This window comes from Triticum urartu, chromosome 7A (genome assembly GCF_056163025.1).
Source record: "Triticum urartu cultivar PI428250 chromosome 7A, HENAU_Tu73, whole genome shotgun sequence".
Taxonomy (NCBI): Eukaryota; Viridiplantae; Streptophyta; class Magnoliopsida; order Poales; family Poaceae; genus Triticum; species Triticum urartu.
The window spans coordinates 22,695,983-22,708,780 of NC_141879.1; the positions used below are offsets into that span (position 1 = coordinate 22,695,983).

Below are 12,798 nucleotides of genomic sequence, written 5' to 3' on the forward strand. Positions count from 1 at the left end.
ATATACACTGAAACATGACACCATTATTCTAATATAACCTGAAACGGGACACATGTAGTCTAACATAACCTGAAATAGGAGACATGTAACCCGATACAACACATATTATTCTACTACTCTGGTTCCTCTTCAAAATTATCCTGAGAGACATGGCTCTCCTTCAAAGATGCCAACTCTTTTGGATCAGTAACAATTTCTGGTGCAACATCATGTCGACACGAGACATTGCCTTCAAAAGTTTCATCGATGGAAACATTGGTAGCTTCCTCCTCTTGAAATGCAATATCTTCGCTAGCATCATCTTCATTGACTTGATTCCAAACCTCTGGATCGAAAAGATGGCGATGCGGAGCCTTCTGCACAACTAGCCAATCTCCCTTCAATTTTGTATCACGTACATAGAAGACTTGGCTCACTTGACTAGCCAGTACAAAGGAGTCATCTTGGTACCACTTGCTTCCTATATTAACACTAACAAAGTCGTCATCGATCCTCACAGGCTTGTTACTCTCTAAACCATACCATTCACACTCAAATAAAGCAACATGTCGATCATTGGGGTAATCCAGGACATATATATTTTTAAGAATACCATAATATGTGATATTTTGCCCCTTATGTTGGCCCTCTGTGCACACACCACTATTCTGACTTTTACGACCATCTTCACGCTCCTTTGTCAAGAATCTAACACCACCAACAATGCATCCTGAGAATTTGTGTACTCTCTTATGCGGTCCAATTGCCAATGCATACAAACAGTCAGACACTAGGGATGCTCCTTGGTTGCGCAGATTGATCACCTAAATTCCACAAGTAATGCAAGTTAACTCATGGAAGCCATTGCCTGGACTGGTGTAGCATGATTGGCGAAGCCATTGCAAGTTAACTCAAGTAATAGCATGGACTTACTCTTTGGCGCAGCCATGAACCAAACTGTTCATGTTGCCTATTTTCAATATTTATCCGCACCTTCAGCCAGTAGGGCATCCTCATGCTCACTAGAAAGAAATGTCGAGGGATGAGTTTCTAACTAGTTGAGGATGTATAATTATAACTTAAAGTTTATAACATGTATACTTACTATAGGTATTCTTGTAGTTCCTCACAATTATTTAGCACATACCAAGACAGAGAATCATACTGATCTTGTGTTAACATAAGGTCATCCCTATGGCCAAAAGCACGGAAACTAGTTGAGAATACCGAGAAACGATCAAGTGGTTGTCTCTCCCCATCAAAATTCCGCTCTTGTCTATTGAACCTTGTCTCAATTCCATGTAGATACATGGAGTAGAATGTTGAGCACTCCTTCATAACATAAGCTTCAGCAATTGAACCCTCTGGGTGTGCCCTATTGCTCACCATGCCTTTCAAAGTACCAAGGAACCTGCAGCCCAAATTTTCTTACTACAACACATTTCTACACACTAATAGAACTGTAGAAGGGTGGAAGGACTAATGTGATGAAGAACACGCTACCTTTCAATGAAGAACATCCATCTGTATTGTACAGGACCTCCAAGCCTTGCTTGCTGTGGTAGATGCACTGCTAAGTGCACGCTAATATCAAAGAATGCAGGTGGGAGAATCATTTCTAGTTTGCACAATACAATTACTATTTGTTGTTCCAACTTATCCAAGATATCCAGCTTCAATGTCTTGGAGCATAATTGGCGGAAAAAACTACCAAGCTGCAGAAGTGCATCACAGATATCTTTGTGCAGAAATCCTCGCATTCCAATCGGGAGTTATACACATCAATGTCCCTTCCTGGTGACTTCTTCCCAGGGATCAATAATGTCATGAGCAAGAAGGGCTCTTTCATGCTTCTCCATGGAGGCAAGTTATACACAACTACAATGACAGGCCACACACTATATGAGCTACTCATAATTCCAAATGGATTGAAACCATCGGTGCCAACCCCGAGTCGCAAATGGCGAGGGTCTTCATCCAGCCAGGGATATTTCTTATCCATATGTTTCCAAGCATCGCCATCCGGAGGACCCCTCAACACATTTGGTTCGACAACTCTCTTATCCCTATGATAACGCAAATCTGAAGCTATTTCCTTGTTCATGAACAGCCGTTGTAATCTAGGGATTAAGGGAAAGTAGCGCAACACTTTCTGAGGTACTCGCTTCCCCTTGCCCTTTTGTGTCTTCCACCTCGATTCCTTGCAAACTGGGCACTCGTCCTTGTCCGCATGCTCCTTCCAGAATAGAACACAATCATTTTTGCAAGCATCAATACTTTCATAACCTAGCCCTAGATCTCTCAGCATCTTCTTTGCTTCGTAGTACGTGGCTGGAAGCGAGTTACCGGCTGGCAAAGCCTCCTTCTGAAGCTTGAGTAACATGTCAAAAGATTTGTTGCTCCAATGGTTAAGATCTTTGAGGTGTACCAGCTTTAAAACAAAGGATAGCACCGAGTGACATTTGCAGCCCGGGTACAGCTCACGTTGTGCACTTCTGAGCAAGCCGTCAAATCTGGTTGATGACTCATTGGGCTCCGGAATGCTACCTCCAGCAGGATTATGGTTATCTTGCTCGTCAACCCCAACCGTGGCTCTATGGATATCTCCTAGCAGATCTTGGACCATATCAAATCCATCAAAATCATCAACATCTTCCTCATCTTCAAGTGACTCATCAACTTGGTCTTCATCATTGCTAACTTGTTCTCCATGGAATACCCATTTTGTGTACGAAGTTTGTATACCATACAATAACAAATGGGTTCGAACTTGACTAACACTCTGCTGACTTATATTCATACAAGTTTCACAAGGGCAACGCATCTTATCATTGCCGTTGTTATGTTGACAAGAAAAATCAATGAATGCATTCACCCCTGAAACGTAATCGCTTGAAAACCTATCAGGCAACCTCATCCAACTCTTATCCATACTCTATCTTTTCCTGCACAAGCACTCTACAAGTGAACCAAAATAGTACTAGAAATGTAAAATATAACAACATAACCACATTACCTACAATATACAAGGAACTGTATAATGTTGTACTAGAATATAATATCACAGCAGCAACAGTCCAAGGAACTGTATAATGTTGTACTAGAATTGTATACAAGGACAGTCTTCAAACATTCTACTACAACATTATACAAAGACAGCCTTCATAGAACAGTATATCCTTGGAAAACATTATACTACAAGTCCTAATGCTATAAACATTATATTCAAATCACAAAACCGAACTCTACATCATAGGCCAAGCCAGTTTTCAAATTACAAAGTAAATGCTACATGTATATTTTACTTCCACATTTCCACAAACACTTGAAGTGCATGATTTAGCCATCAAGTACTCCAAGCAAATTAATGGAGAGACACTGGGAAGGAGGCAAGGACAAAGGGGAGATCATTCTTACGGGTTGAAGCCTGTGAGAGCGAGATCTCGCGAGCTTGGGCGTCTCCTTCAGAGCTGGTTGGGGAAGAAGGAACCCTAGGCGCCTGTTGCAGCAGCCTAGGTACGTTGACCACGCGGCAGGCGCCTGTCTGCTATCGCGGCCGCTCCTGCGTCCCCTCCCCCACGCAGCCGCGCTACCACCACCGCCGCAAGGGACACGGCCGCCGCTGCCGCAAGGAACGCGCCCTCCGCCTTCCGCCGCCCCCTCCGCCGGAAGGAATGGGCCCTCCGCCTTCTGCCGCCCCCTCCGCAAGGACCCGCCGTGGCCGTCGGCCGCCGCCAGGGACGATTTGATTTGGGGATTTGGGGTGAGTCGCCTTGCCGTCGGCCGCCGCCAGGAAAGAGATCTGCCTCGCCTCTGTTTTCTTCGAGAGTGGGGATGGATGGATGCCCTGGAGCGGAGCCGATTGGCTTTTTTTTCAATTTCCTCCCTGGTTGCTATAAGTACTCACATGATTGAATAGTACCCATTCGTGACAGCTGACTATAGTAACCGAGTTTGTACTAAACTGGTTGCAATTAGTATATCTATAGGCACCAAAATGCTTGGTAACAATAGGTGTGGTCGCTAATACTACATTTTCTTGTAGTGGATGGCCACGATGGACGAAGACGGTCGCGGCGAGGTGGCGCGACGGAGGAGGGCGGCCGCGGGGGACGAAGGCCGCGGTGAACACGGCGGACGAGGGGGCGGCTGGCGTCAAGGACCCCGGCGGACGAGGGCGGACGCGGAGGATGAAGACGGCCGCGGCGAGGGGCCGCAATGGAGGAGGGCAGACGCGTTGGAAGAAGGCCCCGGTGGACGAGGAGGCCGCGGAGGACGAGGATGGCCAGGGTGGTGGTGGAGTACGGACGTCGGCGACGAGGGGGGCGGGCCGGATTATGAAGAGTGAAGAGAAGTTTGAGTTTACAGATGCGGTTTTGGGGAAAAATTGGATCGGCGTTGGGGTCGACAATAGCAACGGCGGGTACAGGCTAATGCCTGCGACGCCAAGTAGCAGCATCGGGCACTACCAATTCCCCGGCCACGCCGTTTACAAGGTTTAGTACCTATGCTTTCCTTCGAAATTTTTGGTGCTAAAATACTTGTGGCGGGCAATACCTAATATCCGCCGATGCTAACTTCTTTTTCTGAAAAAGGGGCACTTATTACCAAAAAGGTTTAAACATTAGCCGGTACTAACTTCTGAATATATAAAATCTATATTTTGCTCGGCCAACATAATTTAGCTATGGTGGGCATAATATCTGCCCGCCATTGTTAGGTAAGGTAGCTGTGGTGGGTACTCCGCACCGCCCGCCACTGCTCACATTCAGCACGCGGGCACATCTGGGAGGGCGCACGTGGCGGGTGGTTATTTCCACCCACCACTGCTGGTGTAGCTCAAGTGGCAGGCCCATTTTGTTACCCGGCACTGCTTGTTTTTGAAATTAGCTGTGACGGGTGTTACGTAGTGCCCACCACCATATGAGTTCACCTATAAGATTTTCGCAGTAGTGCATCGTCCTCGGCTTCGTGGAGCTGGACACGGTGTGATGACTGTGTCCACCAGCTTTCCCGACAGCGTGATGGAAAGCGAGCAACACCAGGACAGCCATGGCACGGTCGTTAGCCAAAGGACGTGTGCGGTGTACGTCCATGGCAGGAGAGGCAGGAGTCCTACATGGCCCTGAGGGTCCCCTCTGCTGGTTATGTCCATGGTGGGAAATTGGTTGGGGCGCGGGCATGGCATGTTCATCCAGGCGGACGGAATGAGACCCGCGGAGTGTGGAACAGATGCGTATGTCTGAGCGGCATGATTGACGTACATATTGAAGCAAGACGAGCAGTAAGTATTGTGGTATTCCGGCTCATTGGAGTTGAGGATTCGTGGTAGTCTCCTAAATAAAATTGCACTGAGCGATTTGTGGGTGTATAAGCAATCAATGGATCGGTGTTGTCCTCTTGGATTTTGCTTTATCCCATTGTTGTAGGATTTAAAAAAAAATGTGTACACTTTTGGTATTTTTTTCATTCATATTTCGTCCTTTTTTCGTTCAAAGTTTCAAATTTTGGATTGTTCCACCCACCCCTCAATCCACTGGCCTGGACATCCCTCCAACCACCCCTCCTTCGGCGTCCGGTTACCAACCCTCGTGCACACACATAATCACCACATTAGCTCTGTGAGCGAGGCCTTGGCTAGCAGATCACCCTGCCTTCCGAACTTGTTGTCGCCCAGGGACACCACGGCCGTCTCTATTCGTCATCTTCATCATATCTCGTAGGAATCGGTCACACTGCTATTTTTTAAGCTGGAAACTGTAGAAAACAGAATACTTCTACCGTTTGTTCATATGTATACATATACAATAAGAGTAGTAACATTCTCATGTTAGCTTAACCCAAGGAAGGTCAAAATTAGTATGGAATTTGTGAAGATTCTTGATAAGGAAGGCCTTGTTGTGCAAATCCATATTAATAACATCTAGTCCTCTATTGCTTTAGGTTTTGCAGACTTTGTCCCAGGCCATAAGAGTAGGTCCTCTTCCTTCCTGTCCAAATTTGTGTAAGGAATAGAAAAAAACTATTTCCGGCTAAGACAACCCCAACATTCTCCTTGGCTTGACGCTCGAATGCCTACCTGCATTTCTCCACCAATTAAATATACAAGCATCGTGTGAGGGCCTACATTAGCTAAGGAAAAGTAGTGCACATGCGGAGGCAATGGACACCGATCGGGTAGGGCCACGTAGAAGATATCAACTGGCTAGACAGAGCCCCATAAAAGGCACCGAAGAGGCTGCGTGTCCATTTACATGTGTCCACTAGATGAGTTCTTACAAAGTTAAAAGTTTTACATATTTGTACCAAAGAGTCATCCGTATTTATGGTTATGCAGAGAAGACCAAAGTTGGTTTGACCTAGGGTTAGGAGGTATGAGAAACAAAACCACATATATTGATTATCCTAAAAGTCCTACCAACTTGGAAGTCAGCGATGCAAGAATGGCACTCCCCGGAGAACAACTTTGTCATTGCGGTCCTATGACATGTCGCTGTGTTGGTAATATATGTCAAAGTTGTATACTAGGTTGTAGCACAAAGATTTTAGACGCCTGCTCCCAGGACGGGCAGCATGTCCTGATGTTCCGTGCTATAGCAACTCCAACCAAGCTGGGTATCACCGTGATCGACGGCTGTGTCCGTCGGGCATCTTCTATTGCAACTCATGCAACGGGCAACACCACCTCGATTTGTGGGTGCATAAGCAATCAATGGATCGGTGTTGTCTAGTTTGATTCTGCCTTATTCCATTGTTGCAGGATTTAAAAATGTGTACAATTTAGGTCTTTTTTCAATCATATTTCGTTCAAAAATTCAAATTTTGGATTGTTCCCTCCACCCCTCCAACCACTGGCCTAGACATCCCTCCAACCACCCCTCCTTGGCATCCAGTGACCCCTCGTGCCCACACATAATCACCGCATTGCTTCTGTCCTCGAGGCCTTGGTTAGCAGCAGAGCCTTGCCTTGCAAACTCGATGTCGCTCGGGGACACCACGGCCATCTCGCAGAAATCGACTGAACTGATATTTCTTAAGCAAGAAACCGTAGAGAAAACAATACTTCTACCATTTGTCCATATGTATACATATACAATAAGAGTACTAACATTCCCATGCTAGCTTAACCAAAAGAAGGTCAAAATTATTATAGAATTTGTGAAGATTCTTGATAAGAAAGGCCTTGCTGTGGGAATCAATATTGATAACACCCAATCCTCCATGGCTTTTGGGTTTCCAGACTTCGTCTCAGGCCATAAGAGCAGGGCCCTTTCTTCCTATCCAAATTAGTTTCAACCCTGTTCAACCGATTAGTTGCTACTTCCGTAAAGATTTTAAAGCCGACGTTTAGAAGGCAAATCGCTGGATATTGCTGAATACGACTAGCATCCTTAGTCTTGGGCAGTAGAATAATTTTCCCAAAGTTTAAACTAGCAATGTCAACATTTTCTTTATGTAGTTGGTTAAACAACTGAATCAAGTCCACCTTAATCATATAACAAAAACATTGGTAGAACTCCGCCGAAAAACCGTCTGGCCTAGGGGCCTTGTTGTGTTCTATTTCAAACTCCGCTGTGTGAATTTTGTCCTCAGTTAACGGAGAGGTTGAAAACTCATGTTACGCCTGCAAAACATGAGGAATGTCATGATTATGTGACTCATCCAGCGCAAAAGAATTTTCAGCTGAAGCTCCAAAAAGCTATTTGTAATAATTAATACTGAAGGTCCAAAAAGGTCTTTGACTTACTGCAAGCAAAATATAAAACTACTGAAGGGCAAATGTTCTCTCAAGAATGGCAATATTGACGCAGGGACTTTCATGGTTGTGCTTAGCACCAATAAATTCCGTGGCACGAGTTCTTGAATTACTGGATTTAAGAGCCATATATGGAGTCAGCCCGCCTACAGTTTTCCTCGAGTTAATAATAGATTGGATTTTCTGGATGGACAGAGAGGGCCCACATCAGATGTTGGAAATCACGGTGCACATGCGGAGGCTAGGGGCGTTCATGGGGCAGCATCTCATAGAAGACACCATCTGGTTGGAGGGAGCTCCATAAAAGGAGATGAAGAGAATACATATCCAGTCGATGAGGTCTCACAAAATTACGTTCGTTTGCCAGATTCGTGCAACAATCATCCATCATGTAGATCGTGCAATAGGGTTAGGAGGTATCAGAAATTGGACAACATCATAGGGGTGGAACAAGAGTTGTGGGTGCGGGGTGAGCAGCGGCTGCTGATAGGACTTCTGTAGGTTGCCTGACGCTGGGACGATCAATACGCGATGGGGGATTTTTTGAATCATTGGTCTCGGGAGCCATACATGTAGGTCTGCTTGGACTGGCCTCCATTTTCGCCTTTTAAATGCTCTAGTCTAGAAAACTCCTGAGCAATGCTGCCGTGACGGGTGAGCTGCAATGTTGGATGTCGTAACAGCAAGTCTCCGGCCACGTTTCATCTCGGCGAGTCACCTTTGTGGCCTATTTCACTCGCGTTCGTTAGCCAAGAAGGGGATTTTGGGCAACAGCCCCTATTTTTCTTTTGATTTTCTATTTTCAATCCTTTATGTCTTTTGAATCAGAAGTCTAACATAAGTTTTGTTTTCATATTCGCGTTCATTGTGACAAGTGCTTTGAAATAAGACCCATTTCAATACGTTTTGATGAGTTTTTGAATCTCTATTAAGTTCCGCCAGCCAAACTTGATGCGGCGAACGAAAAAAAAATCATAGGTTTTAGAAACTACTCCCTCCATTCCATAATTTGCTCATAAAGAATTATAGAATGGAGGGAGTAAAACTTAAAACTACAAGTTCTCTCGTCCAACAACTTTGCAGATAGTGAGCAAGTCGTGTGGCCGGGCAGGCTGGACAGGTGTGTGCCCCTGCAGCTACAGGCCCCTGAGAATATCCTATGTCTTTCATCATGTACTACTATGTCAGATTAAGTAAGTGTTCTATGTATGTGATCACTACCTCATGTTAATGTGTTCATGCAGCCGACGTACTCATTTATCAAACGATTAGGCTATGTACTTGTGTGTCTACCTTTATTAGCTTCCGTCTACGAACTCTTGGTGCTGCGTCTAAAGGAATTAGATGACGAATCACATCATAGATTAACAAATGATTAATACCTTAATCATCAAATATCTGATGCATTTACGTGGAAGGCCATCATGCGTGGGTGAGAAGAGGTGCCAAGTGCATTATAAGGCTTAGCAACTAAAATTTTCAATGCATAGGTGCTTAGTTTTTGGTTGCTAAGCTCCCTTCATTTAATTAGGAATAGACTCAGATTTGCGATTCCACCCAGATACATGGGCTTAGCATCGTTTCCTCCTGAGTTCACCATACTACTCTCTATCTTCTTAATTAACACGTCACATCAGATTTTCTGCTTAATTGGCAACCTTAGCACATGTTCAAGGTGGAGCATTGGGAGAGGCGTAAGTCCTTCTTTATGCCATTCCAATGCTCTACCTAGGAAGAAAAAAGGCCGAGTGCGTGAACCTAGGCAACACCAATTTAATGATGGAAGCTCACTAATGCATGAAAGAGTTTAGTTGCTAATTCATTAAATGAAGGGAACTTAGCTACAGTTAAGCACCTATATTGGGGCCTTTAGTTGCTAAAGTCTTTAATATACTTAGCCCCTCGTCTAGGCACCTGCCTATTGGAAGAGGCATCATTGTAAAGTTAACTTGTGAAGCATACTCATTAAGACACATCACTTCACAAATAATAGTCATTAGAGTAAATAGGATTAATTGAGTGTATTGAATCTTAGAAGTTGGCGCATCTCCCATAGTCATGTTCTTCGACTTAAAAAGACATTTACTGGTGAAATGATGTCTGTTACATGAAGAGAAACATTCACTGATAAGATATGGTCCTTGATGAAACAATGCCTTTTTTTGGAAAGGTGTATCCCTAGGACAAGAGATGTCCCATTGTGAAAACATACTCCCCTTGGTGAAATGAAGCGCTAGAACATTTACACTAAGACGTTATAAATTTCACTATGTAACTTCCCAAAGGATGTGATAATAAAAATTGCATTGGCTGTGCCAAAACACTAATGCACTATAATTTCTTTATCCGCTTTAATGAAACTTGAACCTATCAAATGCAAACTTGAAAATATTGAAAAAATATACAAAAATCTCAAATTAATTTCACCAAAAGAATCAAACAATATCTACAACAAAGCATGATCCTTAAACTAATATTTACTAATAGTGAAGAATATAAGTGCTAATATCTTATGCATGCATGTAGGGAAATGTTTAGATATAATTCGACCGGTCGAGATTTATATGTGTCTGATCACTTCTAACATTATAAAATATTGGAAATATTGACAGGTAAAACTAGTTCTCCTAACTCCATGCATCGCTAAGGGAAAAAGTCCACAAAACAGTTATGTTATACGAACCAAACATTATTTTGTAGAACAACGATGATAATGTTGTTTCGGTTACACACCGGTGTCCAAGTGTTGGTTTGGAAGCTAAGACTCTGATGTCATGCACCAAATAATGTTGGGTTTGTATAATATTCATAATGTAAACTAGTCAGCTTCAATTAAGTCATCTCTGATGTGGTCTCTTTTTGCGCTGCCACCGCGTTCTTCTTCCTCCAACCCGGTCAATCCTCCGGCAGCTAGAGACTCTAACACGCACCACCTCACCTCCTATCTTGCCTGAGCTATCCTTGCGGGGTCCCATTTCTAGAGGTCGATCCAGTCAATCAAGCATGACATTTGACTAGAACTTTTAGTCTCCATAGGCAATGGATAGGGACCCTCTTTTGGCTGGAGCCTTGGTTTCCTGGATCTCCATTATATACTGATTTCTTGGACTTGTTTTCTATCTCCTCGGACCCAATGTTTTTGAGGTTCTTGGCTACCCACAATGGGAATTGGAACATCTTGTTCCGAAGAACGTTTGGACCCGAGGAAACAATTGATTCAGCCCAGCCTTTGAACGGAGCTTCCACTTTGGGGCTCTTCTTTATTGGCTCGACATACAACACCTTATGCTAGCGACTGACTCTTGTGTGGACCACACCTTTGTGGAAGGCAACCTCACATCGAATGATCAAGATCTTCGCGTGGCAACTTCCACGGGATAGTCTCCATCAGGAATAGAGGTTGTCAAGCGGAATGGTCCTGGCAATGGTTTATGCCTCTTTTGTGGTGTCCTAGAGACTAGGACCCATATATTTTCCGCTTGCCTGGCTGGCAAATTTCTTTGATACTTTGTCCGTGAGGCTCTAGGGCCTAATTGGAAGTCCAGACTTGTTTGGGTTTGTCAAAATTTGTTCCAACCAGACTAAGAGGAGAAGTCGCCTCTTTGGATTAGGGGGTGCACACCATGTCGTCCCGCAGTTCTTGTGTCGAGCCGATGACCCACCAACAACTGAAGAATGGACCATGCATGCCCTGGTCCTCGACGTCATTAAGATGGAGTTCTCCAAAATTTGGCAAACACTTCAAGCCGTATTTGAATGATCGGCATGTTTATCACCAGATTGTAACCGACCATGTGTAAACCCTAGATAACCTCGATGCCTATTTAAGCAGAGGGGCTTAGTCTGTAGAGGCAGAATTTCAAGGTCTAGCTTTTGGAACTCATTCATACAATCTTGAGGTAGATCATACTTTACTTTGTACCCCATCCACAGTCAATATAACAAGAGAAGGATGTAGGGTTTTACCTCCTTGAGAGGACCAGGAACTGGGTAAAATATCGTGTCCCCATTCTTCCTGTTACCATCGTTCCAAGACCACTAGCTCGAGACCCCCTACCCGAGATCCGCTGGTTTTAGCACCGACACCCTCCACTTCTAATATTTTTGTATCGCGCCCACTACTTCTATTATGTATTTTGAATGCAACGAAAGGCATGTTTAATACTCCCTCCATTCCACAATGTAGTGCGCCCGCGTTTCCCGAAATCTAAATTTGACCATAAATTTAGCCAACGAGACCGATTGCGGCGGGAGCAAAAATTATAACACTGAATTCGTATCGAAATACCTACGTATAGAGTGAATAGGCCGATTTGATCATTTTGCTTTTTTTCCTCACCTACTTATTGTTCTGGTCCTAACTATCAGGTCAGTGTTGCCAGTGTTTGTGTGTGTGTGTGTGTGTGGGCGCGCACGCGTTGGTGTTGGCTATGTGCATCCTAACTATCAACAGGCCGAATATATGCTCATTGTGTTTGTATCATCTTGATATCTTATTTTGAGTCAATAAAATCAACTCTTTATCGAAAAATGTGTGGTCTCCTGAAGCCATAAACTGCCGTTTGCCAGGAACGCCCTGTTGCACAGGAGGGCGCCGACTAGGCCGTGCACTTCGAATACGAGTGTGAAAGAACTCAAAAAAGGTAGCTCGGTGGTAACCACTGCGATAGAACTGGCTTGTTGACTGAAATACAACCGTAATCTAAAAGAAACTAACTACGGTTCTGGACTTAACACTGTTTGACAAAATCCTGATATTTTCCACAGTTTTTAAACATACAATTTTTTCACAAACGAAAACAAAATTGATGAAAATGAACAAATTTTCAATTTACCAAACATTTTTTGAAAACATGAAGGTTTTGGAATTTGTGAACAATTTTTTAAAGCATGAACATTGTTTGAATCTTGAAAACAAAGTTCGAAACGGAGAACAAATTTCGAAGCGTGAACAATTTTCTATAGCACGAACATTTTTTGAATTTTGAGAACAGATTTTGAAATGGAGAACAAATTTTAAAAATTCCGAACAAATTTGGAAGCATGAATTTGTTTTGAATACG

The 12,798-nt window shown here is 43.8% G+C and overlaps 1 protein-coding gene across 1 annotated transcript; it reads right to left on the minus strand.

Moving 5' to 3' along the window:
• Positions 1–113: 113 nt before the first annotated feature.
• LOC147957110 (uncharacterized) lies at positions 114–2,911 on the minus strand. The gene is made up of 5 exons (XM_087531587.1): positions 1,691–2,911; positions 1,483–1,535; positions 1,207–1,390; positions 913–972; positions 114–803 (listed from the first exon to the last, which is right to left on the minus strand). Exons 1-5 carry the CDS (start codon positions 2,909–2,911, stop codon positions 114–116), a joined length of 2,208 nt encoding a protein of 735 aa, XP_087387713.1.
• Between the last annotated feature and the right edge of the window lie 9,887 nt (positions 2,912–12,798).

Coding starts and splice junctions, on each gene's coding strand:
- LOC147957110 (XM_087531587.1), bottom strand. CDS start 2,911: ATGGATAAGAGTTGGATGAGGTTGCCTGATAGGTTTTCAAGCGATTAC. Junction 1,536..1,690: donor TGATGCACTTCTGCAGCTTG/GTAGTTTTTTCC, acceptor CATCTACCACAG/CAAGCAAGGCTTGGAGGTCC. Junction 1,391..1,482: donor TGGATGTTCTTCATTGAAAG/GTAGCGTGTTCT, acceptor TTTGGGCTGCAG/GTTCCTTGGTACTTTGAAAG.